At 47.3% G+C, this 27,796-nt stretch overlaps 6 protein-coding genes across 6 annotated transcripts; 2 read left to right on the top strand and 4 right to left on the bottom strand.

The window, feature by feature from the left end:
- Positions 1 to 544: 544 nt before the first annotated feature.
- Positions 545 to 7,628, bottom strand: EDB82DRAFT_574924 (uncharacterized protein). The gene is made up of 8 exons (XM_025734856.2): positions 7,472 to 7,628; positions 6,609 to 7,407; positions 4,797 to 6,556; positions 4,127 to 4,753; positions 3,700 to 4,061; positions 3,361 to 3,644; positions 3,019 to 3,312; positions 545 to 2,962 (listed from the first exon to the last, which is right to left on the bottom strand). Exons 1-8 carry the CDS (start codon positions 7,600 to 7,602, stop codon positions 587 to 589), a joined length of 6,633 nt encoding a protein of 2,210 aa, XP_025585620.2. The 5' UTR covers positions 7,603 to 7,628; the 3' UTR covers positions 545 to 586.
- Positions 7,629 to 8,791: 1,163 nt separating this feature from the next.
- On the bottom strand, positions 8,792 to 10,510 carry EDB82DRAFT_499003 (uncharacterized protein). The gene has a single exon (XM_025734855.2). It carries the CDS (start codon positions 10,177 to 10,179, stop codon positions 8,833 to 8,835), a length of 1,347 nt encoding a protein of 448 aa, XP_025585619.1. The 5' UTR covers positions 10,180 to 10,510; the 3' UTR covers positions 8,792 to 8,832.
- Positions 10,511 to 11,600: 1,090 nt separating this feature from the next.
- Positions 11,601 to 14,258, top strand: EDB82DRAFT_499000 (amidase signature domain-containing protein). The gene is made up of 2 exons (XM_025734853.2): positions 11,601 to 12,218; positions 12,272 to 14,258. The coding sequence occupies exons 1-2, from the start codon at positions 11,867 to 11,869 to the stop codon at positions 13,900 to 13,902; spliced, it is 1,983 nt and encodes a 660-aa protein (XP_025585618.2). The 5' UTR covers positions 11,601 to 11,866; the 3' UTR covers positions 13,903 to 14,258.
- Positions 14,259 to 14,631: 373 nt separating this feature from the next.
- Positions 14,632 to 16,194, top strand: EDB82DRAFT_524420 (mannosyltransferase putative-domain-containing protein; the record flags this gene model as incomplete). The annotated part of the gene is made up of 1 exon (XM_025734852.1): positions 14,632 to 16,194. One exon carries the CDS (start codon positions 14,632 to 14,634, stop codon positions 16,192 to 16,194), a length of 1,563 nt encoding a protein of 520 aa, XP_025585617.1.
- A 97-nt stretch (positions 16,195 to 16,291) lies between these two features.
- On the bottom strand, positions 16,292 to 17,337 carry EDB82DRAFT_445417 (ribonuclease T2-like protein). The gene is made up of 2 exons (XM_025734851.2): positions 16,917 to 17,337; positions 16,292 to 16,866 (listed from the first exon to the last, which is right to left on the bottom strand). Exons 1-2 carry the CDS (start codon positions 17,113 to 17,115, stop codon positions 16,298 to 16,300), a joined length of 768 nt encoding a protein of 255 aa, XP_025585616.1. The 5' UTR covers positions 17,116 to 17,337; the 3' UTR covers positions 16,292 to 16,297.
- Positions 17,338 to 25,366: 8,029 nt separating this feature from the next.
- EDB82DRAFT_555568 (uncharacterized protein) lies at positions 25,367 to 26,769 on the bottom strand (the record flags this gene model as incomplete). The annotated part of the gene is made up of 6 exons (XM_065609657.1): positions 25,367 to 25,725; positions 25,784 to 25,914; positions 25,973 to 26,199; positions 26,251 to 26,483; positions 26,532 to 26,568; positions 26,626 to 26,769. The coding sequence occupies 6 exons, from the start codon at positions 26,767 to 26,769 to the stop codon at positions 25,367 to 25,369; spliced, it is 1,131 nt and encodes a 376-aa protein (XP_065464818.1).
- Between the last annotated feature and the right edge of the window lie 1,027 nt (positions 26,770 to 27,796).

Raw genomic sequence — 27,796 nt, 5'->3', positions numbered from 1 at the left:
TACTTATACTTGGAAGGCTATCCATTATAGCTTAATATGGTATTACTTATATTAGGCTCTCTAAGCCTGGTAAGGAATATTTGGCGGTATTATTATTAATAGTCCTGCTACTGCATATTACGATAAGGATCTCAGTATAATCTTTTTAAATAACTGGGATTATTAAACTGTAGATAAGCTCTACTATTTAGCATAGATAGATAGTCCTCTGACGTTAAATAATAGACTTATTAATGGCACTAATGTATTTGGTGATAATGATAATTTATCTTAGACTGGTTCTCGATTTAATGTATCTTTCGTTGCTGGTACCTCGTACCGTATGCGGCTGGTTAATGCTGCAGTGGATACGCATTGGAAATTCTCTATCGATAACCATACTATGACGGTTGTTGTAATAGGATGACTATTACGAGACTAAGATATAGATCATAGAGGTTCATACTCAGGTAAATCAGTTAATAGATGCTATCTTGTTTTGTGACTGGAGTTCCACAGACGGCCGGTAGATAAGGAATGCATGGACAGTCAGAGTTACAATATACTGCATACGATGGTTTTTATTATTTTATTATCCTACAAATCACTAATGAACAACCAAATTCACTATCTTCTGGTTAATATCCTTATCCTCATCGAACACCTCCCCTTGCATAATCCCATCGACATAACATTCACCAACCAGTTGATACGAGCCTTGCCGCTTGGTACTCTTTCTGAAAAGAAACGGCACGTTGCCTCCACCGACAATCAGTACTTCATCCCCAACTTGTGCATCTGGTGGTACAACACCACATCTGCCCTCCTCTGTATTGACAAACCGCCAACCTTCCAAAGTCCCTGTCAGTAACTCGGCATAACTCCTGCTTCGTTGCGCCAGGTTTCCTTCTTCAGATGCTCGGGATTCCTCGGAGGACGCTGAGTTGAAGATGTCTGCAATCTTGTAGCCTTTCTTCCATTTCATTTTCTTCATGAACTTCTGAAATGCCTTGTAGGAATCCACTAAATCGATATAGTCGCTCTCCGCTACTCTGCCGTGTCGAGAGCCTGCAACTGGTACTTCCCATAGGTAACTCTGTTTCAGTCCAGAAGAGCATTGAAGGCTTTCCACCATGGAATGGATCTCTGCGAAGTATTGTCGCCATGAGCCAGGAGTGTTGGAAGACTTTGTAATACGCGCGATCTTGTCGACCTGATATCCAATTACGAGTAGCTCGTCCTTGCCAAGACATGAAATTCTGACGTTTTTGTCACTGCCACACGTATGATATTGAATGCCCCGAGACAAGGAGTCATCCAGACTTGGAGATTTCGGCACAGTCCAGTCTGGAATCCATGACGGAAATCTGTCTGGTTGAGTACTGATTCCGGCACGGTGTAGAAGTTGTATCCCTTCTCCGTTGGACACGAGAGCTCTCGCAAAGGTTATGACAACATCTTCGAACGGGATTTCATAGTCGGGCTCGAAATTCGGCAAGTTTCCATCGCATGCAATTCCCAATAGTGCATAGAAACGATCTCGCTTCAGTCCAGATTGCAAACCGCGAAAACCTTCAAGTAGAAGCAAGATAGACCAGCGTGTCTGTCTAGCATCCCATTCACGCAGGTTATCGAGGGTTGTGAAGGGTTCCATCGCCACTGATACTTCTGGAGGTAGTGACCTGCCCGAATCGAGATAAGTGAGTGCCTGAGACATGACATTCCATCCGATGGAGAGCTTGTCGCAAACAAAGATGACACTAGGCGAAGCTACGGCTTCTTGTACAATCCATACCCGCTTGAACCATGTGTGATCGAGCAGCTCAGCTAGGTCTTGCCATATAGGGTCGTTCTGAGACGGGACTTCAAATTTTGCCAAGTCGTCGGGGCACTCAGAAATATCCGACAGTGATTCCGAGGTCTTATCGTTGATACCAATCAAGTCTATAAACGCCCGCGTGAGCATTTTAATGGCAGTATCATGTCCGGGATCCTTGGCTAAGAAGGCATAGGTACACTCCGAGCGTTGAAAAATCTGTGGAAGTAGCTTTACTTGTTGAGACTTCTCCTTCTTGTCGTTTTGATTGATGCAAATAGCATCGACCCAAAGTACCATAGGCTTGTCTGTCTTCCTTATGCGCTTCAAGACCAGAAATAATGATGCTTGTATATTCAAGACTCCTTCGGGCGTAAGCAGTTTGTAGCGCGGCTGCTGATTTCCTCCCCAAAAATATGACACGGTGTTGTAGGCAATAGGATCCTTGAAGGGGCATGTTTGGATAACACCTCGGAGGACGTCGTCTTCTTTCCCAGGTAACAACACAAACACGCGTATCTCTTTTTTGTCTTTGAGGCGACTATATTTGTATTTCGGAAGTTTATCCCACTTTTCAGTGGATATCTCTCTCGATAGAGGTGTCTTATATTCCGAATCGTCGGAAGTCTCCTGTGAAGCAGCATTGTAAAGTTTTTCAGGGATGCCATGAGATGCAGGAATAGGATAGTTCCAAATGAGTTGTCCGTCCATTGTCCAATACGCAGTTGGCTGAGCCCATGAGGTTAACCAACTAGGATCATAAGACGCGTATGATGGGGGTGCAAAAAATGGTTGTTGCTGGAAAGTGGGAGTATAATTATACTGGTAGCCATTGACGTGTCCTAAACTTTGGGGATTTTGTTGCGTTGTCCGATCGTCGGTGTCGTCGGCTTCTTCGGTGATTGTAATCGTAGGTACTTGGTCTGTATTTGTTGACGAGTCCTTTAGCTGGGCGGCCGCTGTGGCAATATCCTCCTCGTGGTCCAAAAGCATGATGATCTTGAAGATAGAGCCCTTGAGAATCTGTGATCTTCTAGACCAGATTGCCTCCCAAGGATCTAGTACAAACTGCAAGCTAGGCAATTTGAAGACATTGTAGATCCTGATCATGACCACAACATTTTCTTGGCCAGTTTGACTGTCATATTCCTCTTCTTGTAGGCGGATCTGAAATACGTTAGCGAGGGGACTGAGAGATTCCAACGATACTTGGAATACTTCACCCTTTCTAGTTGCTCCCAAGTCCATGTGAATTGGTCGTCCTTACCACCTTCTGATATGGCAAGTTCGAAATGGTATGCTGGCCAGTTTTGCTCCCAGGCTTTGGCTTCAATTAGCCCTGACTTAGTGAGCATGTCTGTCAATGTCTTTGAACCGTCTGGATCTGCGATGATGAAAGGGAATGATTCTTCGGGTATATCTGAAACGTCAAGGCCTCCACGAAAACGTAGACGACTTTTCCAATGCAAATTTGGCGTATACGTATGCCCCAGCGTGCGTGCAAAGAAGGATGAAACCTATAAGTTGTGTTACTACTCGCTTCGAAGCTGGTAATGTCTACTTACAATGCGCTGCCCCAGGTATTCAAGATTGTAATCAGGTTCAAGCAGCTGTTTGCGCGCTTCCTCGGAGTCATCATCAAAGTCAATATATCGCTTGATCGGCAACCTTCTGTCTGCTTCAGGACTTTTCCTAGTCGGAAATCCTTTCTTATGGGTGAACCGGACACCCAAGCGGGTGGGCTCTGTCGAGACATAGCTTGCATCCCCGACGAATCCCGACGATTCGAATGGAGATGGCACAGCGCCCAGTTCCCTGGGGTAAAATTGGCAGGATCCTAGTTCCGAGGCTGTGATTGACCGTTAGCAGTGAGACCAAAGAAAAACACCGCGATCTGGATTTACCATCTACCTGGAAACCCTGTCGACCAAAAGCTCGAAGAGCCATGTCATGATCCTTCTCACTGAATAGAGTGTAGAGTAAGTGTATGATCAACGGGTCTTTGAAATCGAAATGCTGTGAGACCATTTCCACCACCGCAGCTACAGCGCTTTGAGAATCGAGGCTGAAGTCCCTTGCGAGGAATATTTTTATTGAGCCGCTCGAAACAAAGCACGAAGCCATGGTTTCCTCTGGATGTCCTTGGACCAATTTTGAGTCTGTTTCCAGGACATAACGGCGTTCCACTCCAGCTGCAAAGCTGACGCGGGCTCTCTCAAGAAGCTTGGACCAAGACTTTTGTTCGCTTTTCGATGACGCTGTGAGTCTACTGCAAGTCAGCGATTTACTTTCATTTTAAGATATTGACTAAAGAAATCGACGAAGTCATACGCTTTGATGAATGGTGCACGTGTACGGAAATACCAGCTTGCTGGAATCGAATATTCCAATTGACCCTTCGGATGACACCGACAGTCGACAAGAGGGGACAGTTTCCGCTTGTGCAAGTTCAGTGCTTTGATCAAGTCCAACATATCATCAACTTCCTCGATGCTAAAGTCCAAGAGAGGAAGCTTGCCGAGAAAACTGTCTCTCAAATGTTTCCGGTCCGCAATGAACCATGTTGTGTTGCTTGGCTTCATGAGCTTCCGTTTACCGCCTATGGCCTGGGTAAGCACAGGAAAGACTGCTGAGTCTAACAAAGGCTTGACAACATTGGCAGCTTTCTTCGCGCTCATAGCTTTGAGAATGTCGTTGATATTCGCGAATGTTTCCATCATGTCTGTTCGAGGAGTCGAGGGTTCCATTTTAGTCGCCTTCTCTACCAAGCCGTTGATGTTCAACCCTGCAGTAATCATGAGGGACCGGAAGAGAGCTTCGCAACGGGGATACAGCTCTCCCATTCTTATTTTCTTATCTGAACACTGCTCAGCGTTGAACCACCCTTTTCGGCATTTGTCACTGTTTTTTACAGCCCATCCATCGACGTATATCAATCTGTCTTTCTGAAATGCATGCCTAATTCCAGTTAGTTAGAACAAAATGTTTGCAAATATTTTACATTGTTTCATACTCAATTAAGATGTCCTCGTCGTTGTAATGTGCTTGGATTCGTTCGTAGATGTAGGTGAGGGTCTCGACGTCTGGAGAAACCTGGTCTACCAGAGCCCTCAAGCAAGAAAGATAATATCTGATATCCTTCTCCACAGTCACGCCAAGTAGCCTCAGCCTTTCTCTAGTGACCTTGCCAATGTCGCCTTTGATATCGAGGATGGGGATGGGAACGTCAGCAACCAGGTCATCCAGACCAGGGACAAACGTGGTGCACAACCTCTGTCTACCACGCGACGTGAGAACCTCCAAATTCTTCACTTTGGTGGACAATAGGTCACCTGCTGTATCATAATTCGAATAGCTCACAGCGTTTTCTCCCCCAGGTCCGAGCCATTTGGAATAGGTGTGCCACTCGTCCTCAAGCAGCTGTAACCAATCTGTGACAGGACAGTTTCGGAGTATGGATTTGAACTCTTTAGATACGACGGTCCCTTTCGCAGTTCTTACTGCCAGGCGTGGAATGGCCGATAATTGGAGGGATTTGACCAGAAACTCTTTCCAGGACCGGTCCTCGACTTTGCCAGGTATGTCTGGCAAATCGAACCCCCACCTCATTCGAAATCGACCTGTTTTCCGGAATTTAGACCAGATTGATCGTCGTTGCTGCGGACAAGAAAAGAGGTCTATGCCATCTAAGGGCGACTCGGTGACTGAGCTATCCTTGAAATAGTCTGGATGTAATGTGGGGGACTCTTGTTCGAGGTGTTTGAAGATTCTTTGATACGCTGGACTCCCTGCTTCCTCACGAAAACAAAGAGAAGACCCCCTGCAACGCCTGTCATCAGCTGTGACAAACCATAGATCAGCATGTTGAGCTGGTGGTGTCCAATGAGACTCGAAAAGCATTTTTGCGTGTTTGATTAGCTGCTCCGTTGTCCATTTTTCGGGCTTGAAGTCTGGCGATGCATGTTGCTGGCATATGAACTCACAAACCTGGTCCTTTCCAATGGTGGCGATTCCCAATGCTTGATACAACGCCTTTCTGTCTTTATGGGCTGTTGCTTCAGGGTCCACAATCGGCAATCCGCTGTGGGTTGGGAAATCGTCCAACTCGAGATCTTTTGATACAAAAACAGGCTTGGGGTTGTTGCTCGCCGAGACCCATCTTCCTTCTGTAAGTGGAATTATAGGGAGGTTTCTTAGATCCTTCCTGATTCTCTCATCCGATATGAGGGAGAGAAGAACTTTTGCAAGATCTCCGTGCCAGCTAGACGACTTTTTTCTGAACGCTGAGTCTTCTTCTGAAAGAAGTGTGCGAAAGTGTTCCAGGAACTCGGTGGCGGAAAGCCTTCGCACGCCAAGACTTAGGATTCCTGGTATAGTCCATGCCGGATATTTGTTAGAAAGATACAGTGGCGACGTCTTGGCGCTCAATGTTAGAAAGTCTTCGGAGCTGTCGCCGAATTTTTCTAGGTCCACATATGTTAGTGCTGAAGGCTTCACCATGGTACCCTCCATGGATTCCAAGCAATCCATTAACCTCAACATTTCGCAGATTGATTTTGTTGCAGATTGGAAGAAAGAGGAAACCTTCTTGTCGTAGGAAAGAAAGAAGGGCCAAATATAGCGGTGAATACCCGCATTGAATGCAAGTACTGATTCTAAGAATGCATTGACTAGACCGTCACGGAGCCCTTGGTTCCAGCGAAGCGATGTATCAAGGTGAAGGCGGCTGGCGGTTAGTATGAAATCGCCCTGCAACAAGAACTAGGTATATCGTTAGTTGATCGAGACATCAACTGCTAGGCTCCGACCTTACCTTGAGTCCTCCATCTACGCCAACAGGTAGACCTGCAAAGAGCTTTGCCTCAAACACAGGCATGGCGGTGCCTCCGTCTGGCAGCTCTTCCATCAACGGAAAAGCCAGAACCATTTCCGAACAAGTTTGATTTCGACGTCTTGGTTCTTCAGGTAAATTGGTGACTTGAAATTTTCTGACCATAAACCTCTTCTTTGAAGTTCCAAGATCCAGTGTTGTTATGAGGTTCCCACAACCATCCGTTTCGTCTATCCGACGGATCATATGGCTCAAGTCCTGATGCTCTCGCTCAATGTTAATCTTGACTTGTCTTAACCTCCGAAGAAACAGTAGCTGATCGGCGTCAAAGTCGACAAGCTTTTCAACCAATTCCTCCATGTCGTCTTGTGGGCATAGTTCCAGATAGAATGTTGTATATTCCGAGCTTGAATGCACTGGGAAGTCTTCCACCCATTCTGGTGCAACTGTGCCAAACTGCTTATGCTTGTCAAATTTAAACTGGTAACTATTCGACGAGATCCAAACCACATCGGCCATGCGAAAAACACTTTTGAAACCGATGCCCTTTTCGCCGGTGTAAGGCGCTTGATCTTTGTCTGTCTTGGTGCTACCTCGTATAGTGCAAAGAGCATCAATGTGACGAGGTAGGAACCCTTTCTCGTTGCAGTCCACACGAAGGCGTCCGGGAGAGTATGAGAATATTAGGGTTGGGGTTGAAGTCTCAAAATGGTTGTCATCGGCATTTTGTAATAGTTCTTGAATGAAGTGGGTTGATTGGTCGTAAAGCTCGGTCGAAAGACTTGAGCAGTGGAGTTAGTTTTATTGAGCTATATTAGGATATCTATTGCCAAACATAAACCTACATGTGAAGCGCATTCGTAAGTGCCTGAGCGAGTTTATCGTGCCCCTCAAGAGAATATTCGCGTCTAATCTGTTCGATGTGTTCCTTTGCTTCTGCGCGCGATAGTGCCGATTGCCCAATTGAAACAGACATAATGCATAATTTTGGAGTGGAATGTGATGACATTCGAAATTGGAGACATTGGGGGATCCTTTTAGTTATGTATAATACTGCAGCATTGCTAGGCTATGCTTATATGGGTGGCCAGCCTTGTATAGCCCCATGTCGTGTTCATATTCTATTAGCTCCTTTGTCGGTTGAAAATGTAAAAAGTGCCCTGAGTACGCCTTACTGCGGCTCTATTAGGTAGCCTGCATAATGCGCAGTTCGCCATATCGGTGTTGTATACACGTGACATAGCCACGTTCCGTACTGAGAATCCAAGAAGTTGCAAGGCTCAATAATCACAGAGCAGTACCAGAGGATGAGGGCTCACCAGGAAACATGGTTCAAGAATTAGTCTCTTTTCTCTTTCAACTCTAGTCAACGGCATCACAAATGGACTTGCAAGCGACATATATATATTGTGATTCTCTCGTCTTCTTGACAACTAACTACTTAACGAGTAAGTGCTGTGGCTTGGGCGATCAACGGCGGACTTAGCCAATCAGTGAGATTCGAGGTGCCTGAATGTGCCAGTCAAGATCGAGAGATAAAGACACAGGAGACAGTGGCGGAGGAGCTCGCGAGGGGGTATAAGAAACTTTGGTCCGTAATTTTTAGAGTACAAAAATAACTTACCCAAGGGTCTGTTCCAAAATGGCATAAACCGACCTAATAATTTCGTCTTTCATGATTTGGCAGCCACGTTTTCTTACACCTTCCGGGCTCAACCTTCTGCTTTTTTAAAAGTCACTTGAGCTTTATGCTAATCGGCGGCAACAATCTTATTACACCTTGCAGTTAGCCACCTGCTAAAAGAATGAAATGTAATGTGATTTGATACAATTCCATGCGCTTACCACCAAGCCTCTGTGTAAAATGGGATTTTCATGCCACTACCAGAAGAGTAGGAGGGTGACCCGGACTCCGTGCTTCAGATACAGAGACCCTGATGATTATAGAGTCATGGTTCGTTCCGTTGTGCCACTGGGTCTATAGTCGATTATTAAAAAACTGCCATCGACTTGATGCGTGGCGACGGCTAACGTCAGCGTTATATTCTGCCAGGCAACCTTGAAGCCTACGCCCGATTATTATGGCGCAGGCGAGAATCTGTATTGTTGAGAATGATTGGACTTATTTTAGTACTTCCAGGCATAACATAACAATTTTAGAAATATTTTGACGATAAAGTTTAATTTGATTACTCATTTTAATGGATTACTGCTCAGGCTGTGAATGCCTCCTCTCCGACTCGATGTATGACGGCAATGAACTGGAATACCTCACACTGCTCTCCGGGAGCCCAATATCCTCAGCGTCAGGCTGCACATCTCCTTTCTGCTCCTCCGCTGTCAGCTGCACCGGCAGTACCAGCTTTAGAGTTGCTGATGCAACATTAATAGTTAGATGTAGTTGGTATGTCCTGGCGATCAGGCAAGAATAAAAAGTAGGCAAAAACATTTTCTTATCGCTCGCAAAATTCGTAATGGGTATCTCGATATGGCTGCTGAATGTCTCGGGAGTCTCAGTGACAACATTGTCTGTCTGCTTTGGTGAGTTTTTCTCCCAGCTCAATCCAATTTCCGTCTTCTTCAGCAGAGTCTCGGAGCTATTGTAACAGTCTCTCGCGTTGACGATGTGAGGCAGCTGTTGCATGGGCTCGTCCTGTGACCATGTTTCTGACTCGATCTTTGCAGATACACTGCATATTTGCGGCAGGCTAGTCTTATGATTGCACAACTTCAATCTGAGAGACGTTACCACCGTTGTAGGATGAAAACTCTTTCCACTGGAGTCGAGAACGATTGCAGTGGGTTGGTCGGCGTTTAACGTGATTTCACCCCAAGAGCGACCAAAGACACCGGATTTGAGATGTTTAGACGACCCGAACTTAAAATTTCTATTTTTTGTAGGGATCTTCAGATGTGAGTGTTGGATATGACCTGGCAAGAACTGAACGGTCTCTTTGGCCTCCATCTTAGCATACTCAGGGTTGGCCGAGTCCCAGACCTGGGCAATAACGCCGTAGTCAACGCGCACACCCCTTGGGATCATCGCATCACTTTCCCAGCCGGTGACACTGGGTGGAAGATGCGAGTGCATTTCGCGTGTTTCTTGCCATATGACGTTATGTGAGCAAGCCTCTGTACCGAGGGTAGTGGGAAGGACAAAGTAAAAGGGAACGGTGTAAGTCTCATTTGGCTGAAGAACTTTATTGGCGGGTAATGTCGCCTGCTCAATCGGCATTTCCAGATCAAGTAATCGATGCCATGTCTCAAACAATAGAGTGGCGTTGGGGCGCTCAACACTGGAGTCGCAAACAAACTTTATTGAGATGCTGGTGAATGGAGTTTGCTTCTTGGGCTTGATGATAGCAGTGCCCATAACTATAGAGCCAGGGCGATAGCGTTTTGATGCGTAGTGATCCTGAATATGAATAGTCAAGCCATTTTTCTTAGGGGGTAAGATAGAATTAAGGCTCTGTAGGGCTGATGGATTGAATGGGCTAAGTACCGGGCGTGTCTGGAGAGGGACGCCGGTTCTTTGGGTGTAGGGAGGCTCCATATTGACGATATGATACTGAATTAAATTGATCTGACATCTTGGTGTTATTTGGCCTTGTTGTTATATAATTTCTGCCTGAATAAGTATCTGCACTTTTCTCGATGAGTTGTGGTGATTGACCAAGGCAAGTGACTCACTAATTCTGCGTAATACTGGTCATCGGCTTGATCTGACCCGGCTGCATGGCCTGGGACTAACATGCGCGTCGTTACAGACCGCGTAATTGAGTCACTGGGTGTCGCAAACACAGTCGTCACTAAGATCGTTCAATCGCTAGCCAATTAAAACACAATTAGCGTCAATCAGCGTTCACATTTTAAGGCCTTTATTATGCACGATGTTAGTACAGCACGGCACGTAAGATCCGAATTGAGGTAGTGTTCCGTCCAGGCTGATTAATACGTCACGACTACGCTAGACCCCAGAGATCGAAGAGTTCTTATTGGAGGGAAAAGGCATCGTCAAGAGACTCTTAGCATGGATGACAGAATCATCCACGACAGCGGAATTTATAAGTGCTCACGCAATATTCTTGATTTACAATCTAATGGCTTGATGAAATGGAAGAGAATTTTCAACATGACTTACGAATCTCGAAATGTACTTATTGCACCATCGATATCGCCATCTTATGGATGACAATCTAGCAGCCTGGAGATAATGAACGCTGCTCCACGTGGAATGTCTCACGGGTACCTTGACACAATCATCGAATGCATAACCTAGAGCAGCCTCAACGCAAAAGATTATCATGCAGATATTACAACAATGCCGATGATATGGCGATGCCCGCGCTGATTGGAGCTAAGCCGGCAATAATAATACAGCTATTACTGGCTGATGAACTTGCGATATAGTGTGTAATTAGACTGCAGTCTAGCACATACGACCATACCTACCAGAAAATACGGGATCCCGTCCGCTCTCCCATAGTCAAGCTGGTAAGGGGCGGATTAGTAGTTGGGTCGGTGACGACCAGCGAATCCCCGCTGTTGTATGTTTTTGCCTTATTGTTAGGTATAGCTTTTTTGGAAGCCTCTCTGTTTCATTTGTTGAATAGATATTCTGTTCCTGGGTTGATGCAATCTTTTTGTGTCTCTCAGATTAAACTTCTCGTGTTGTTTACTTTGCTCACGTATCAAGTAGTCCACTGATTAGCTTGCAGCTATTGTCCTCGATTTCCAATGCAGCATTGCTAATGCGGCGACTGAGTACATACAGTATTGAATATTACAAACGAAGCATATTATTTGAAGTTTAAGACTTAAGGAAAGATTTGTCAGAGTTTAGGATTTAGATTTATAAAGGTCGATCATGATACATCTAAAGATGACAGTCATATCAGCAATCACGTTGACTCTAAAAAAAAATAACCTTAAAAAGTCCTTCCAATATTATAACTCAGATCTTAATTCTCATTGCACGCACCTCTGATTCATATACTCTTCATTGGAGACAGGTTACCAGATTAAGTATTAACTTGATGTCCCTGACCTATTGCTCGGGTGTTATCCGATATCCATGTTATTTTCATCCACCCGCGGGTCCACATGAAGTCGGAATCTACCCGAAATCAGTAACTTACAGTTTCTCAAATAATTAACCTCGCAGCTTTAACTATGAAGACGCAACTCGGAGTGCTTTACCTTGGCATGATATAATACCAAGCACTCCTAATCGACATTCGATGAAGTCTTTATACTGCAGCTTTATCTACGCCATGGTGCCTTTCTGGTCTTTCAGCGTGATCGCTGTCATTCTTTGCCTGCAGTCCTTTGCAGCAAGTACAGGCAACATCATCAATCATGGTTTTAGTATATCTGTTGGCGACAAGTCTTACTACATCGATCCCGAGCCGCAGTTTCATCTCGCGGGTTGTGGGAATTGTAAAGAGAGTGAATATTCGGCATCAATTGCTGGCTTCATTCGGGTCGCAATCTTCAACGCCCAAAGCACTTTATTTTCTGATTCTAGCCTAGACGATGCAATTGATACCTATTTGTCTTACGATGATGTGTTTGATACTGCATTTCTACAAGGTTAGTTGCACGTTTTCCGCATGACATCATGTTTGCTGAAGGACAAAACACAGGCATTTATGTTCGACCTGCAAATGGCTTGCCACTAAACATAACTGCCTCCTCCAGTCGAGCCTCAGATCGTTTCGGTACCCATTTCATCGAGCCTCTTAGCTTGGGTGAAGAGATTCCGCCTGGTCCATTTATGCTTTCTACAAGATCTTTGGGATTACATGTCCCATATTTGCTTTATACAGACTTCCAAGGCGCGTTTCACCAGGGTATTGTTTCTTCAGCGAACGGTGTTTTCAAGCCACTCCCAGTGTCGTATGCCGGCTTTTCTTTTCAGACTATTCCTGTCCCGTCCCGGTTATACTACAAGCCGACTGCTGAGAAACCGCTCGATGGTATTCGGGTTGGAGTCAAGGATATATATCATGTCAAAGGTATCAAGACTGGAGCAGGAAGCCGGGCCTATTATGAGTTGTATCCGGCTGCCAATGAAACTGCGCCTGTCGTAAAGCGACTTATTGATTCAGGCGCTATCATCATTGGCAAACTAAAGACTACGCAGTTCGCCGCCCCTGAAAACGCCCGAGATGCCATTGGCTACCAGGCTCCCTTTAATCCTCGTGGCGATGGATACCAGGAGGTGGGCTCCTCTTCCTCGGGTCCAGGAAGTGCTGTAGCTTCATACGAGTGGGTCGATCTTGCGTTGGGATCCGATACTGGAGGTTCTGTTCGTGTGCCGGCTGAGGACAACGGTCTCTTCGGAAACCGACCGACGCATGGGCTGGCCGATTTGAGCAATGTTGTTCCATTGGCGCCCCAATTCGACACGCCAGGGTTTCTAGCGCGTGATCCCAAGTTATGGACCAAAGGTTGTCAAGCTATCTACTCTAACTTCACAAAGAGTCATAGCGCTTACCCAAAGAAAATCTCGGCCATGGGGATCCCAATCGAGAGCGCTGTTGATCTGAGTGCATCTGACCACATAATTGCGAATTTCGTACAAAAGCTGGGGGCATTTCTAGAAGCCAAAACAACTTCTTACAACCTCTCCAAGCATTGGACTGATACGCGACCAAAATCCTCTCCAGCCAACGTGCAGGATTTACTCAGTCAGACATGGGCGGTGCTTTCGGCTCAAGAGCAGATCCGTCTTGTTCGAGACCCATTTTATAGAGACTATGCAGCCAAATTTGATGGACGGCGACCCTACGTGAACCCTTCAACAAACGGATCGTGGGCTTGGGCTGATGGACTGCCACTTCTGGTGGATGAAGCTGTCGAGAACAAGACAACTTTCGCGACTTGGTTCAGCAACACGGCATTGCCCAGTAACTCAGAAACTTGTTCCGAAAGCCTTATTCTATACAGTTTCAAAAGCTCACAGGCAGCGTATAGGTTCACATACGACGAGGGTATCGGAACTGGAGGGTTGACAGGCGTGCTTCTAGGATTCAATGATGGGTTCATCTCACCAATGGCAGGAAACCCGGATTTTGTGGTGCCTCTGGGTGAGATTTTATACAACAGCACCGTAACAACCAAGGAAGAGAAGATGCCTGTGTCGCTTCGCATGATGGCGGCCAAGGGGTGTGACAGTATGTTATTGAGCCTAATTAATGAATTAGTAGATGATGGGATTATTCGGATACCTAAGGCAGGTAATAGCTTAGATGGAGGTAGGATTTACTTTTAGTGTGTTAATCACTCGCTCGTCTGGTAGCTTATCGGCCGAGGATAACGGAGTCTTGTTGGTGAAAGATGAGCCATGTTATTGATACATGGGAATGAGGTTTTATGTTTGGTATGAAATCATCGTCAGTCTATTTTTACCTTTTTATGCGGAGCAAAGGATGAGGATTAGGTTCGTTCCGTGCTGTGAATAACCGCCCGTTGGATGGTACAGTCAGTGTTACCCAATCATGTTGGCTGTTGTTCAACGGCACAGCCCTCTATCGGGAGAGTGGGAGAAGGATTGCGTAATGTCATACGAAGCACGTGACGTTGTGATAGGCAGTCTTACTGTTCTGTTGGGTTGGGTATGATATGACATTCATCCTTTTAATTTCCTTTTCTCTCATCTTACTCATTATCCAAAAAGAAGGACTTTTACGCTCGATTCAATTCAACTGTCTTTTGTGTTTCTCAAGTTGATCGTCATAATGGCAAATTAGCGCTGACAACACTGAAGCTCGGGTATGGCGGGGCTGCTAATTTGATTCAGAGGCTCTCAAATTTGCGATAAACAAAAACCTCAGAATTCCCGTCAATTGAACTGAATATTGGATAGAGAGCCTAAGCGACGGCTGGCCATTGCATGCGACCTCTATCAACGAAGTACAACAATGCGCAACGATATTCTCTTCTTAAAACGACAATATATCACAAAACCTCTAACCAGAGAGTGCCAAGCCCAACTTCAACCATGATTCGAACTTGGCGCGACAATGCCGTAAAAGGCGTCGGACAATTCGGTGTCGTTTCTACGCGTCAACGCCTCATAAAAACCATCACAATACTCATCGCCTTCATCTGTCTCCTCACTTTATGGGAATTCTGGTCCGATCTCTCATTCGCGTATCAGAGAGTCACGTCATCAAGCTTGGCGCAAGCGAACGCGCCAAGTCAAACAATCCATGAACCCCAATTTACTGGCCCGACAAATCAAACAACCCAATTTTGGGCCGATTTACTCCAACAATTCTACAACGCCAAACCTGAAGGCAAGAAAATCAGACCTCCCAAGTCTCTTTCACGTGATAAATTCGATCCTCATGGAAGCACTCCCCAGACCGACACAGACTGGTTAGAGGTATCAGATGAGGAGATCGACTCGCTAAAAGAAAACCACGAAACATTTATCCAGGGTCTGCGACATCTTGCCCCGAAACTTCCATTCCAGCCCAGCACCAGGGGTATCGTCATCACCTCCAAAGGCTCTGCGTTCGGAGTAGCAGCCACCGCTGTACTCATGCTGCGACATGTCGGATCAATCCTACCCGTCCAGCTTTTTCTTGACTCGGCAACTGAACAAGAGTTGGAGAGGTGCAATGACACATTAACAGATTTGCAAGTACAATGCTTAAACATGGACGATTTCCTACGCCTACCAGACACAACATCAATTCGCAAACCGAGGATCCAATCTTACCAGTACAAAGTCATGTCCATCATCTTCTCCAGCTTTCAAGACATTCTATTCCTTGATGCCGATGCCTTTCCTCTTAGAAACCCCGATCATCTCTTTGACGTGGAACCGTACAAGGGTAGCGGACTGGTAACATGGCCAGACTTCTGGCTGCCCACCATATCTCCTCTGTTCTACAAGATCGCTGGGGTCAAGATGCCAAACGTGACAATCGACTCTCGAAGCTCCGAGTCAGGGGTCATGCTTTACAACAAAGCAAGACACGCCGACAGTCTCTTGCTGGCTGCTTACTACAACTTTTACGGCCCAAGATTTTATTACCAGCTTCACTCCCAAGGCGCTTGGGGCTCGGGTGACAAGGAGACATTCATGCAGAGTGCCTATGTTCTGGGCAACCCTTTCTGGCAAGTGAAACAGCCACCTGAGCTGGTGACATCTGAAAAGATCAATTGGGGCAGCGGAATCTGGCAGGCGGATCCCGAATACGACTGGAAACTGCGAACAGAACGGGCGAAAAATATGACGACTACTTCCATGCGAAAAAGAAAGCAAAGATTAAACGAGGAGGATGTCAAGGTCACGAGCACAATGTTTGCTCATCTCAACAGGGTCAAGTTCGACATGACGCATCCGATGCAAATATTGGAGGACTTGGCACCTGAACATCCCGACGGGCGCATAACACGACTATGGGGAGATGATATCGGCAAGGTCTCCGACATAGCTGGATACGATCTAGAAAAGGCCATCTGGGAAGAGGCCATGAAGGTGAATTGCGCCCGTGAATTAATGGAGGAATGTAACAAGATACGGAAATATTACGAGGCAACGTTTAGATAGGATGAGTGAACGTTCACACAGCGATAGACGAGTATATTTATATAATCGCAGTCATGTTCTTTGTATACACTTAGACTAGATATCTCAAAATTACACATTGATCTCAGTTCTTTGGTGCATACTTGATGCCGTTGTCTGGGCAAGAACTCTTGCTGCCATCCGGCTCAGAAGCCACAAACTCACCCTCCTGAAGCGAGCCCTGCACGTTGAAGTGGTACCAAACCTCGCTCAGAGAGCTGCCCTTGCACCCGATGGTAACACGAGCACCGTGCTGTGATGCAAGTGCATCCTCAATCTCGCTCGCGGTAAACGTCTTCTCAGTGGATGGTTCAATGCCCGCCTCAGCCAGCCACTTGTACGTGGGCAGAGTCTTGAAGAGCGAAATGGTCCTCTTGACATAGTCCGCTGCCTCCTCACCGGTCTGGTAGTTGCTGTAGCAGCTGGGCTCAAGGGTGGTGATGCAAGTGCCGTGCTTGTCCCACTCGTGCTCCCACAGGGACTCATCGTTGCCATCCTCGCTAACCCAGTACTTGTCCATGTACGAGAGTGTCGAGTTACCGAGAAACTTGGACACAATGGACTTGATATCTGTGTACTCGCGGCTCTTGTCGCAGAACTGAGGGTATGTGCCGTCACAGTAGTCAGGCCAGAGACCGTGGATGGTCCATGAATCTAATTCGGTCAGTTTGGACGACATATTAGTGTTGGTGGTGTTTACTCACCCGAAGGTCCTCCAGCGGGATCAGAGTCCCAGAATTGAGTTTGGAGGAGCTGGCCAGCGGGGACAAAGCAGCAAGTGTCTTCTACAGCAGTCGTGTTGTGGCAAGAAAGCGGCAAGTCATTCGGGCATGATGAGAATGCATCAGCTTGCGCCTTGGCAAGGAAGAGCGCAAGCGGGACAAGAGCTTTAGTGAAGGTCATTTTGAGTTGAGTGTAACGTTTGTTCAGAAGATGAAGGGTATCCAAAGACTACCAACCGATACTTTATATGCTCTCCTTATGATGCACGTGTTCGGCAGACAGAATGCCTATCCTTCCTAGTGCCGGACACAATTGACAGATGAAGCAGTTGCAAGGAAGTAGACTTTGCGCGATAAGGACTCATTCTGCAATCTGTATCGTCAAAGAACCCCACGTGCATTGTATCTCTAAAAACCCCATCAGGATCTTTTGTTTGTCGCTAGGTTTCTCAGCCAATAAGATGACGCAATTGACCATGGCAAGTGTAGATCGCTAACATGGGGGCAATTTTGAGCCACCGAGATGTCGCAGAGTTAAAGAAGCCAGCCAATACTATTAGAGATGGTAAAGAGCATGAGGAATACGCTTCGATATAATTTTAGAGCTTTCTACCAATTAAAGTGAGAATAGACGTTGGTAAAGTATGAACAGGCACATGCAACAACAAAATGGCGTTTAGGTGATCTTGCAGATCAATGCCGATTTACCCGTCAACGGTCAGCGATAGCCCGTCAAACCCGTTTCACAATGCTAAGTTAGTCCACGATGCGTCATTTCTTAATTACATTCCTATCACGGTTACCGACATTCCGATACCGCTGATTGACCTACCAGATATCGCTTCACTGCCAATGAGAAATGATCGTTATAGCACTATTATCTATGCACACGTTCTACGCTTAGACCTGTTAACGGGATATCTGTCTGTGAATCTCATTGAGTGCCCCACTGCGATAATTCTGATAAGCTCGATAAGCTCTTGGCTAGGTTTCCAGCAACTAAACCATCTAAAAATGAGGAGGCATGCTAACTTATACACTTCTATCCTAATGATTGATCCGCTAAAAGCAGCACTAAACTGTTAGCGCTCAAGTACTCTTGCCAAAATCCAGTAATCTTTCCATGTCCATTTTATGTCTAACCTGTCTACCAAACTCCTATTAAACATATGCGAGTGGTCCTTTCCAATTTATGGTATACACGGATATTAAACTTCCGTGAATAATAAGATTTAATTCTATATTTCCACATTCAACTAAATTCTTTAGAAGCATCGATAAATTGTTGCTATGCCATCTATCCACCAGAGCCAGTCAAAGAAATGTTCTCACTTCAGGGTAAGTTAACAGTGGCCGAAATGATGAATGATGAACTTGGACGAGACTACAGATCACATACTACATGAATAGCGAACCAACCCTCGATTGACTACCCTCATTTAACTTGGGCGATCCACCATGAATTTCTAAGAAACATATGATCTATCAGTCCGTTATATTGCCTTAAGTTGTTTCTTTGGACATTCAAACACGGCGACAAGCTTGCCACTTCCGTTATACTCGACCCAGTCAGTAGCCTCTTTTTTTTCTTTTTCAATTTTCCCAACGGTCGCTGGAAGTCTTAGCGATATGAGACAATGCTCCATTGCTTTGTATATACGCATGACCGATCATAATGCCCCTCTATCAATGGCATGGTATTTATCATTAAATCCACAGAGGGAGGCACAGTAGCTCCTCTCACTGCTGGGATAGCTCGTGATAAAATTGAACAATAGCATTACGTTGATTGATGCATTAATTTTTTTTCTTTTTTTCTTTTGTTTTATAGAAATGAAACACCAAAATAGAAGGGAAAGACTGTCAAATGCAGAGGCCATACGTTCTCGGCTTTGTTTCCCAGCCACCTCAAGATCCATATCCATGTCCCCCTTTCCGTCGGCAAAGTACGGCTCAACAAGGTAAAGCGTAGGATCAGAATGATAAGATAAGCCCACCGCTCACTTCCGAGTCAAGCGACCAAAACTCTGAGTGACCCACCATCTGCACGCAAAAATCTCCGAGTTTGTCTTGGACCAACAACATGATAATCAATCATCCCTTTTGAGGAGATTCTGTTACGAGGTTTCAGCTCACCTGTCATAGGCTAATGTACGCCGTGCAGCGTGAGTTGGTAACAAGGTTGGTTAGTTGATGGACTAGCCAAGATCACGGTGATGATTTCGCTAGGTCAAAGTGCTCAGACCTTTGACAGTATAGGCGAGGTTCGATCAGATGATTTACTGACTCGCCTTTCTCGCTTCCTAGAGACAAGACCAACCGTGATAGTATGGCCCATTCTTAATGCTTGATTAGTGCTTTTTTTTTTGACTCGAAAGATGTGATGTTGCTCCGCAATGTTTGATGTGGCGATGGCTTCTGTCTGCATTCTGCATGTTGAAATTCTAATCATAAACATGCACACCAATTTGCAAGTACAAGCCATATTATCATCTATTTTTGTATTTCAATGCTTGAGAATATTTCCGTGTTTGCTACCACCTGTTTTTCTTTTTTCCATCTCCTCACAATTCAATGTCCTATGCTCATGATAGTAAGTATCATGCAAGTGATATACGACAAACTGCTACCTGTAGGGTAAACCTTGATGGTTGTTTACCTCAACAAGGTCGGTCCAAGCACTGAACAAGTGGACCAACATCTCCAACAGGTAAAGACGTCTTTTTGCTCGTCAACCCAAAATCCGTAGTCTGTTTTACCATTCAGGTGAGGTGACCAAATATGATCCTTACCCCCTGTCATGTTGATGGAGAGCTGTGACTGCGGGCCGTGAAGTGCTCCAAGCTTGGTTAGCCATCTTTTTTGTTTCAAACCTTTTTGGGGTTTGTCGCCGCTCTAGCAATCAAAACGAGACGGATCGACCGGGGGAATTCCACTTTTTGTCAATCCTACATTGGATGTAGAGGAGGGACGGCTCAGCCGGTGGCTTACACACATCAATGCTTTTAAAATTACGGATAGAGGGCACCTGCACGAGTGCTTTCTTTCACACTAATCACTTAGATCACCACTTGCAAAGTTTCTATGAAAAGAAAGAATTAACCTGAAACAAATCTCTCTGCAACGAAAACTGAAACTAAACTATGCTGAGAACATATTGGATTTGCATGCAGTGGCCGGGACATACCTTGACATCTCAAGTCCAGCCGGTCCAGCCCTGTCGCTAAATTTCGCCACATTCTTTGCCCTACCTCGCCTCAGCTGAAGATACTGGTTGAAGATGGAACGCGAATCGTCGCAAGAACGGAAAGTTCCCCCAAAGCTTCTAGAAGCAAGCTAATTGAATGGTCTACGAGACTACACGACACACGTCAGTAGTATTTTGATAAGCAATCTTAAATTCTTGACGGATATAATCTCAATTGTGCAGTAGTACGTACAGTAACCACTTAACTACAGAGTAGTCTAGTCTCCAACCCTCTTAGCCTCTACGGCAAGCTCCTGATCGTCAACTGACTCGAAACCCCCTACCATGCTAAATTTGGAAAAGGAAACAAAGCAACGTCCAAGCCCTCCACCGTCACCACCAACATGCGGTAGAAGCTCATGAAACGTCTGAGCGATGATCGGATTGACACTAGATCCAGGCACAGGCACGGAACTAGACCCTCTCTCCTGAGCCGAACAGGCCGAACATGCCCAGAGCTGAGAAGAGAACTGTCGATCTGATGAAAGACGATAGAGCAGGGGGGGTAATTCCTCGACTCTTTGACAAGACTACGGACTGAGCCTGATTTCTGCTTAAAAGGAAGCACATCTCCAGCATCAATTCCTTCTTTCTTTCTGCTCTCTATCAATCGTTCTATCTGATTTCGTCTATCATTTCCTTTTCATTTCCTTTATTCTTTCGTTTATCTAAGTCGTTTTACTTAGTCTCTCGCTATTTTCATTACGTCCTTCGCTATTATCATTAAATTATATTGCACACTCGCTCGCTGTTAAGCATTATCAACAACAACTACAACAACAAAAACACTTTCGTTTAACGCTATGCGTTTCACAACTGGAATCCTCCCAACTCTGGGAGCTATTGCTTCGCTGGGCGAAGCTACTCCCACTTTCTTTGGAGGCGGCGGCGGTGCTTCTGGTGGCGTTGGAGGCCACCTTGGAGCTGGTGCCGGTCTTGACGCTGGTGCTGGAGTCGGAGCTGGTGCTGGCCTGGGTGCTGGTGCTGGTGTCGGCGGAGGAGCTGGAGGCAAGATCGGTGCTGGCGCCGGTGTAGGTGGAGGAGCTGAAGGTCATCTCGGTGCTGGTGCTGGCGTTGATGCTGGTGCTGGTGTTGGAGGAGGCGCTGGTGGAAAGATCGGGGCTGGAGCCGGTGTTGGAGCTGGAGCTGGCATTGGTGGCAAGATTGGAGCTGGTGCTGGTGTAGGTGGAGGAGCTGAAGGTCATCTCAACGCTGGTGCCGGCCTGGGTGCCGGCGCCGGTGTTGGCGGAGGTGCTGGAGGCAAGATCGGTGCTGGCGCTGGCGTTGATGCTGGTGCTGGTGCTGGTGTTGGAGGAGGTGCCGGAGGCAAGATTGGCGCCGGCGCTGGTGTAGGTGGAGGAGCTGAAGGTCATCTCGGTGCTGGTGCTGGCGTTGATGCTGGTGCTGGTGTTGGAGGAGGCGCTGGTGGAAAGATCGGAGCTGGAGCCGGTGTTGGAGCTGGAGCTGGCATTGGTGGCAAGATTGGAGCTGGTGCTGGTGTCGATGCTGGTGCTGGCGTCGGCGGTAAGATTGGAGCTGGCGCCGGTGTTGGTGGAGGAGCTGAAGGTCACCTTGGTGCTGGCGCTGGCGTTGGTGGTGGTGCCAAAGGCGGCCTCAAGGGAGGTGCTGGAGGCCATCTAGGCGCTGGAGTTGGCCTCGGAGGCAAGATTGGAGGAGGTGCAGGTGGTAAGATTGGTGCCGGTGCCGGTATTGGCGCTGGTGCTGGCCTTGGTGCTGGTGCTGGAGGCCATCTTGAAGGTGATATCAAGGGTGGCGCTGGCGGTAAGATTGGAGGTGGTGGTAAGATTGGCGGACACCTAGGAGGCGGTCTCGGTGTTGGTGCTGGTATTGGCGCTGGCCTTGGTGCTGGTGTCGGTGCTGGTATTGGACTTGGACTTGGTGGCCTCGGCGGTCTCAAGGGCCTCCTCGGCGGTGGTATTGAGTGGAACGCCGGTGCTGGTGCCGACTGGCACACTGGAACTTCTTGCAGCATCGGCAATACCTGGAAGGACCACATCCTCTTCCAGGGTATCTGCTCTCCCGAGACTGAGACTACCCCCGCTGTCAACCTCGGTCTCAACCTCCCCAGCTGCCAGATCACTGGTAACATCGGTTTCGCTTGCGGTGCTGACTTCCTCAAGACCCCCAACGTCCGTGTTGGCCTCGGTGGTATCTCTGCTTACATCGAGATCGATCTCTCTGCTTCTGCTGCCGTCCATCAGTCCGTCGAACTCTTCGCTGCCCCCAAGCTCGGTGTTGCCATCCCTGGCCTCGAGGTCGATGCTGATCTGAAGGCTGCCATCGAGGCTGCTATTGCCGTTGATCTTATCGTCGGCTGTGGCAAGGCCATTGATCTCTCCGCTGGTGTCTACGTCAAGTTCCCTGCCGATGCCTACGTCGACATTGACCTTCTCACCAAGAAGGTTATCAACGCTTCTCTTGAAGGTCTTGTCACCAAGGCTCTCCCCGTCGGTGTCGGTGCTGATGTCGAGCTTGGTGCTGGTATCGATCTTCAGATCGGTCTCCGACTCCGTTCTGAGCTTGCTATCCCTGGTGGTCTCGAGATCCCTGTCCTTGGTCTCACTGGCAAGGCTGGTGCTGATGCTGGCTTCGGTGCTGGTGTCTGGTTCTCTCTCCTCGACTACTCTGCTAAGATTGGCGGCGGTGCTTCTGCTGGTATCGATGTCACTGGCTCTTTCGGCTGCAACCTCGGTCTCGCTGTTGACAAGAAGTGGGACTTCTCCGGTGGTTTCTTCAACCTCATCCCCAACCTGTCTGTCGGTCTTGCCAAGGGTATCAAGTCTACCTTCTCTCAGAAGACCCGTGGTACTTGCGGTAGCTTCATCGGTCGCTTCAAGAAGGGTGGCTTCATTGGCGGCCCTACCATCCCTGCTTCCGGTGTGATCACTGCTACTACTGCTGGCCCTGACGCTTCCATCACTATCCCCGCTGGTGTTACCCAGTCTGTCGAGTTCTCTGGCACCGTTGTTGTCCCTGACGCTTCTGGCTCTGTTGAGATCCCCGACTCCACTGACTCTGCTTCCCCCGAGGGTCCTGGCGATGTCACTGGCTCTGGTTCTCTCCCAGTTGCTACCTCCGCTGCTGAGATTCCTGACACTACCGACTCTGCCACTCAAGGCGGACCTCCCGTTGATGCTACCGAATCTGGCTCTTCTCCTGCTACTACCTCTGCTGGCGAAGTCCCTGTTGGCCCCGGTGGTAACATCCCCAACCAGACCATCACCAAGGGCGGCGACGTTACTGCTATCTTTGGTCCCGGCGAGACTGTCACTGTTTCTGGCTCTGAGGGTTTCACTACCATCATTTCTGGCTCTGAGGGTTTCACTTCTTACATCACTGGTTCTGAGGGCTTCACCACTGTCATCTCTGACTCCGAGGGCAGCTTCACCTCTTACTTCTCTGGCTCTGAGGGTTTCACAACCATCATTTCCGGATCTGAAGGTGTCACCAAGGTCGTTCCCGGTACTCCTGGCTTTACCACTGTTGTCTCTGGTTCTGAGACCTTCACTCAGGTTGTCCCTGGTGCTGGCTTCACTTCCGTTTACTCTGGCAGTGTCCCTGTTGCCACTGGTGGTAACAACTACGAGCTTCCTCCTTCCCCTGGTGCTGATGCCACTTCCGCTGGCGAGGTTCCCGCTGAGTCTGGCTCTGGATCTCTCCCTGCTGCTACCACTGCTCCCAACGGCGACAACGGTACCCCCGCTGATGTTACCACTGATGCTGGCTCCGACGCTGAGGTCACCTCTGCTCCCGCTGCCGATGTCACTGAGGCCCCTGATGCTTCTGGCATGATCACTTCCACCATCCGTGAGACCCATGTATACACCATCACCTCTTGTGCTGCCTCCGTCATCAACTGCCCTGCCTCTTACACTCAGAAGATTGTCACCCAGACTGTCGTTGAGCGCACCACTGTCTGCCCTGCCACTGCCACTGCTGTCCCTGACACCCCCACCGAGGGCTCTGACGAGTCTGCTGAGACTCCCGACTCTCCCGATGCCGAGACACCCAAGACTCCTGAGACTCCCAAGGAGGGCGGTAACGCTTCCCACCAGGGTCCTGGCGGTGACAAGGGTGCTGAATACCCTACTCCCGGTGACGAGACTCCTGTTGAGGGTGGCAACGGCTCTGGTGCTAACGGCGATGCCCCTGCTCCTACCGCCCCCCCTGCTGCTGCGCAGACCACCATCGACCTCGTCACTATCACCCAGGACGTCACAACCATTGTCCCCTGCACCGAGTTTGTCACCAGCACCTTCGTTGCTCCCACCACTGTCCACCCTCCTGCTGCTCCCGTTGTCACCATCATCGACAACCACACTGGCCAGGCCCCTCAGGACACTGCTACTGAGCAGCCCGGTGCCTTCACCACCCTTACCCGAGTCATGGCCTCTGCCACTGATTCTGGTGACTACCCCGCTGCCACTGGCAGTGGTGCTGACGCCGCTGCTCCTGGCTACGATGTGCCCGGTGTTGCTCCTACCTACAAGGTTCCTAACAACGAAACCGTTCCTTCCCAGGTTCCCGTCATTGCCGGTGCCTCTCTCGTCAGCGTTGGCAGCATTCTGCTCGCTCTCCCTATGGCTCTTGCCTTTGTCATGTAAATAGCTTAATTACTGAAAGCCCTTTTGCTTTCAATGTCCGCATCAGATAATTTTCCATGCCCGAATCAGATAGAACGTAATTTATGTACTTCAAAAACTGTCTGTCCCACTACTTTGCTTATGTTCGTGACACTGTCTTGACTAATTTGGAGCAATTCGCTTTTGTGTTTCGTTCCAGCATTGCTTTAGAGAAATATCTCGAACGATAGAGCACCAGTTTGTGATAGGGTTGAATAAGGTCTAGTTGTTCAACGTGTAGCCTGATAACGTAACATAGGCACTCTTAGGAGCAATGTACATGTCCTCATCACACCCATTATCTTTCAATATAGTAACACACCATGAACTTGAACAGGTTCTATTCTAATATTCCACTATAAATCATGTCTTCCTATCTTCTCACTACACCTTGTCTGAACTCCAACAATCAATGAGCGGCGTAAGTCACAAGCTATTTACTTAAGACGAATTATATTAACAGTGCACGAGAAAGTGAGAAATGTCGACAGTGCCTGTGTTAATATTTTCCCTTTATATTGTACATTCCTAAACCAATCTATTCAACGATACGCTCTTGCATTCTCTTTATGTACAAACGTTTCATTCTTTAGCATTATGCCACCGACACCTGCAAGGCTTGGGGTAACTGGTCGACTCGAAAGAGTCACAGAAGACGTATGCCCATGATGCCCGCGGTGATCGCTTCCGTCAACTGAAGCTGCTGAATCATTCGGGAGTTCTGTAAGCACATGTGTAGAACTTGATCCGGCATTGGGTAACTTTGAAAGATGTATTGAATGCTTGGTTTGGGTTCGGGGGTAGTTGCGGCGGTACACGCTGGATTTGGAATCGATCGTTGAAGTTGGGTCCGTGCAAGTCATCAGGAATAGACAGGCCGGTCGAATGATAGGGAGACAGGCTGCACAATAATGAGTTGATTTGACTTAAAGGGCGGACGGAAGGGGGAAGACGCATACTGGATATTGTCACTAGATTTACCTCCACTGAAGCCCATATGATGATGGGAGCCAATTGGTATGTCATGTCGTCTGACTTGTTATTGAAGTGGGCAGATACACTAACGATGACCATACCGGCCACGCACACTCTATAGAATATGTCAGTGGGGAAAATAAGAGCCAATGCTATCTTTCTGGACCTCTTACAATATACCAAATAAGAACAAGAAGATCATTGCTATCTTCTGAAGGATAGGAAGCTGAAGTTTCTGGATCTGTACAATAGGAAGAATCAAGATACCAACATCGATCAAGACGTGAGCAAGAACAGTACCGAAGAAAAAGTCGGCGCTTTTGATGGGACAGACAGAATGTTCAATGTGAGGATCCCAAAATGCCTCCACTGGATAACAATGAAATGTAGTCAGAAAGACCTGGAAACTATGTAAGCAAACCGGGGTTTATTCAGCGATAGCATGACTCACTCGCACGATGATCCAGAGAATGGAGCAGGTCAATAGGATCGAAATTGCAAATTGAATATTGGCGACGCGGAACATTCGCCAGTAAAAGGACAAGATAGAGATCTTGGCAAAGAAGAGGGTGAATGCATAGAGATGCTCGATGATGAAGAGGTACTTTTTCGTCGCGTAGTTTGCTTCCTCTATGGTCATTCCTTGAACGTCATCTGAGTGTAAGCCAAAGCCATGTCGTATCCCTGAAAGAAGTCAGTATCGTAAAACACTATGAACATGATCGAGCATACAAATAGGGAGCATTATGGCCCATGCAACGGCGACGGCCTATTCACTGTTAGCAATGCGACTCGGACTTTGGATTAAAAGTGTGATATTGCGTACATAACAGAGTACCGCAAAGTAGTCATCCCACCAAAGGCGTACTCTGGTAATCCTCCGACTGGATAGTCGCAGAATAAGGAAGATAGTCGCAGCTGGAAAGGTTACAAACTCTGCGGCCCATAGATGAGGTTGTAGTGAAGACATTCTCGTCTGTTGACAAAGACAAAGGAAAGAGATGGTCGACAAGATTGATGGATTGTTGAGACGAGTGGGACCACCACTGGATGATATATGCCCGAAGAGGGAAGATTGTCGATCACTGAATGTGGCTTACATGCACTGACACGTTAGTATGGTGTGCATTTGACGGAATCCCTAACTTTACCCTTACGAGGGTATCTTCTACGCCATTCCGATTGTAGTCGGGAATTAATCGTCCATGCCGCCTCTAGTGTCTTTGCATTATTCTCGAATTCGCCACTGTCAGTTTATCGTTAACGAACTCTCAAGCCTCTTCTGTTTGAGCATGTCGCTAATCACAAGCTTGTTTTAGATATCGGGCCAGGAGCCGCATTGTGAAGATTGGGGAACAAGCTAGGCGGTATCTAGGCGATTAAGAGCCACTTTGTTTCATGCCGTTCATCCTCTATAGATATCCGGACCTGCCGAGGAGAAACGGCGGTTGGTTGCTAATTGAAAATTGTTCAATCTCCAGGGCGTTTGAGCAGGGCTGAACGTAGAGATGAAGGCCAGAGCTTCCTACCATCTCGGAGATCTAGATCAGGACAGGGGTTAAACCATGTTTCAATTAACAAGCTTTGTCAACTACTTGAGAGCATGCCATTTGACAGTATGATAGTGGCGTCGAACGGATGATGGAACCCGGCGTTTAGCTTTGAACTCTATTGTTAACTGGGATTCGAGCCTTGCGCAAAGACGATTCTCTCTTCTGTAGCTCGTTTCAAGCTAATTGTCCAATTAAGAAGTTATGGCCTGGTATCTATTATGGCACTATTAATAATGCGAAAAGTACTCTAAAGGGCGACGATTGAGCCGGAGGAATTGGCAGATTGAGTGTAAGCTAAGCTTGACTAATTAAGCCCCATTGATCTTGAGAAATCACTAGGCTGATGACCTGCACCAGCGTCCATTCGGATGGGGGAGCCGAGTCTTGCAGTCATTAATTGTCGTCCTCGTAGCGTAGATGAGGCGGGATAATTTTTGAGGCGGT

Source organism: Fusarium venenatum, assembly GCF_020744135.1.
Source record: "Fusarium venenatum strain MPI-CAGE-CH-0201 chromosome Unknown EDB82scaffold_2, whole genome shotgun sequence".
Taxonomy (NCBI): domain Eukaryota; kingdom Fungi; phylum Ascomycota; class Sordariomycetes; order Hypocreales; family Nectriaceae; genus Fusarium; species Fusarium venenatum.
This window is presented reverse-complemented; position numbering and strand designations above follow the sequence as displayed.

Coding starts and splice junctions, on each gene's coding strand:
- EDB82DRAFT_499000 (XM_025734853.2), top strand. CDS start 11,867: ATGAAGTCTTTATACTGCAGCTTTATCTACGCCATGGTGCCTTTCTGG. Junction 12,219..12,271: donor TGATACTGCATTTCTACAAG/GTTAGTTGCACG, acceptor GACAAAACACAG/GCATTTATGTTCGACCTGCA.
- EDB82DRAFT_574924 (XM_025734856.2), bottom strand. CDS start 7,602: ATGTCTGTTTCAATTGGGCAATCGGCACTATCGCGCGCAGAAGCAAAG. Junction 4,754..4,796: donor TTAATTGAGTATGAAACAAT/GTAAAATATTTG, acceptor AACTGGAATTAG/GCATGCATTTCAGAAAGACA. Junction 3,313..3,360: donor AATACCTGGGGCAGCGCATT/GTAAGTAGACAT, acceptor CACAACTTATAG/GTTTCATCCTTCTTTGCACG.
- EDB82DRAFT_445417 (XM_025734851.2), bottom strand. CDS start 17,115: ATGACCTTCACTAAAGCTCTTGTCCCGCTTGCGCTCTTCCTTGCCAAG. Junction 16,867..16,916: donor TCCCGCTGGAGGACCTTCGG/GTGAGTAAACAC, acceptor TGACCGAATTAG/ATTCATGGACCATCCACGGT.
- EDB82DRAFT_499003 (XM_025734855.2), bottom strand. CDS start 10,179: ATGGAGCCTCCCTACACCCAAAGAACCGGCGTCCCTCTCCAGACACGC.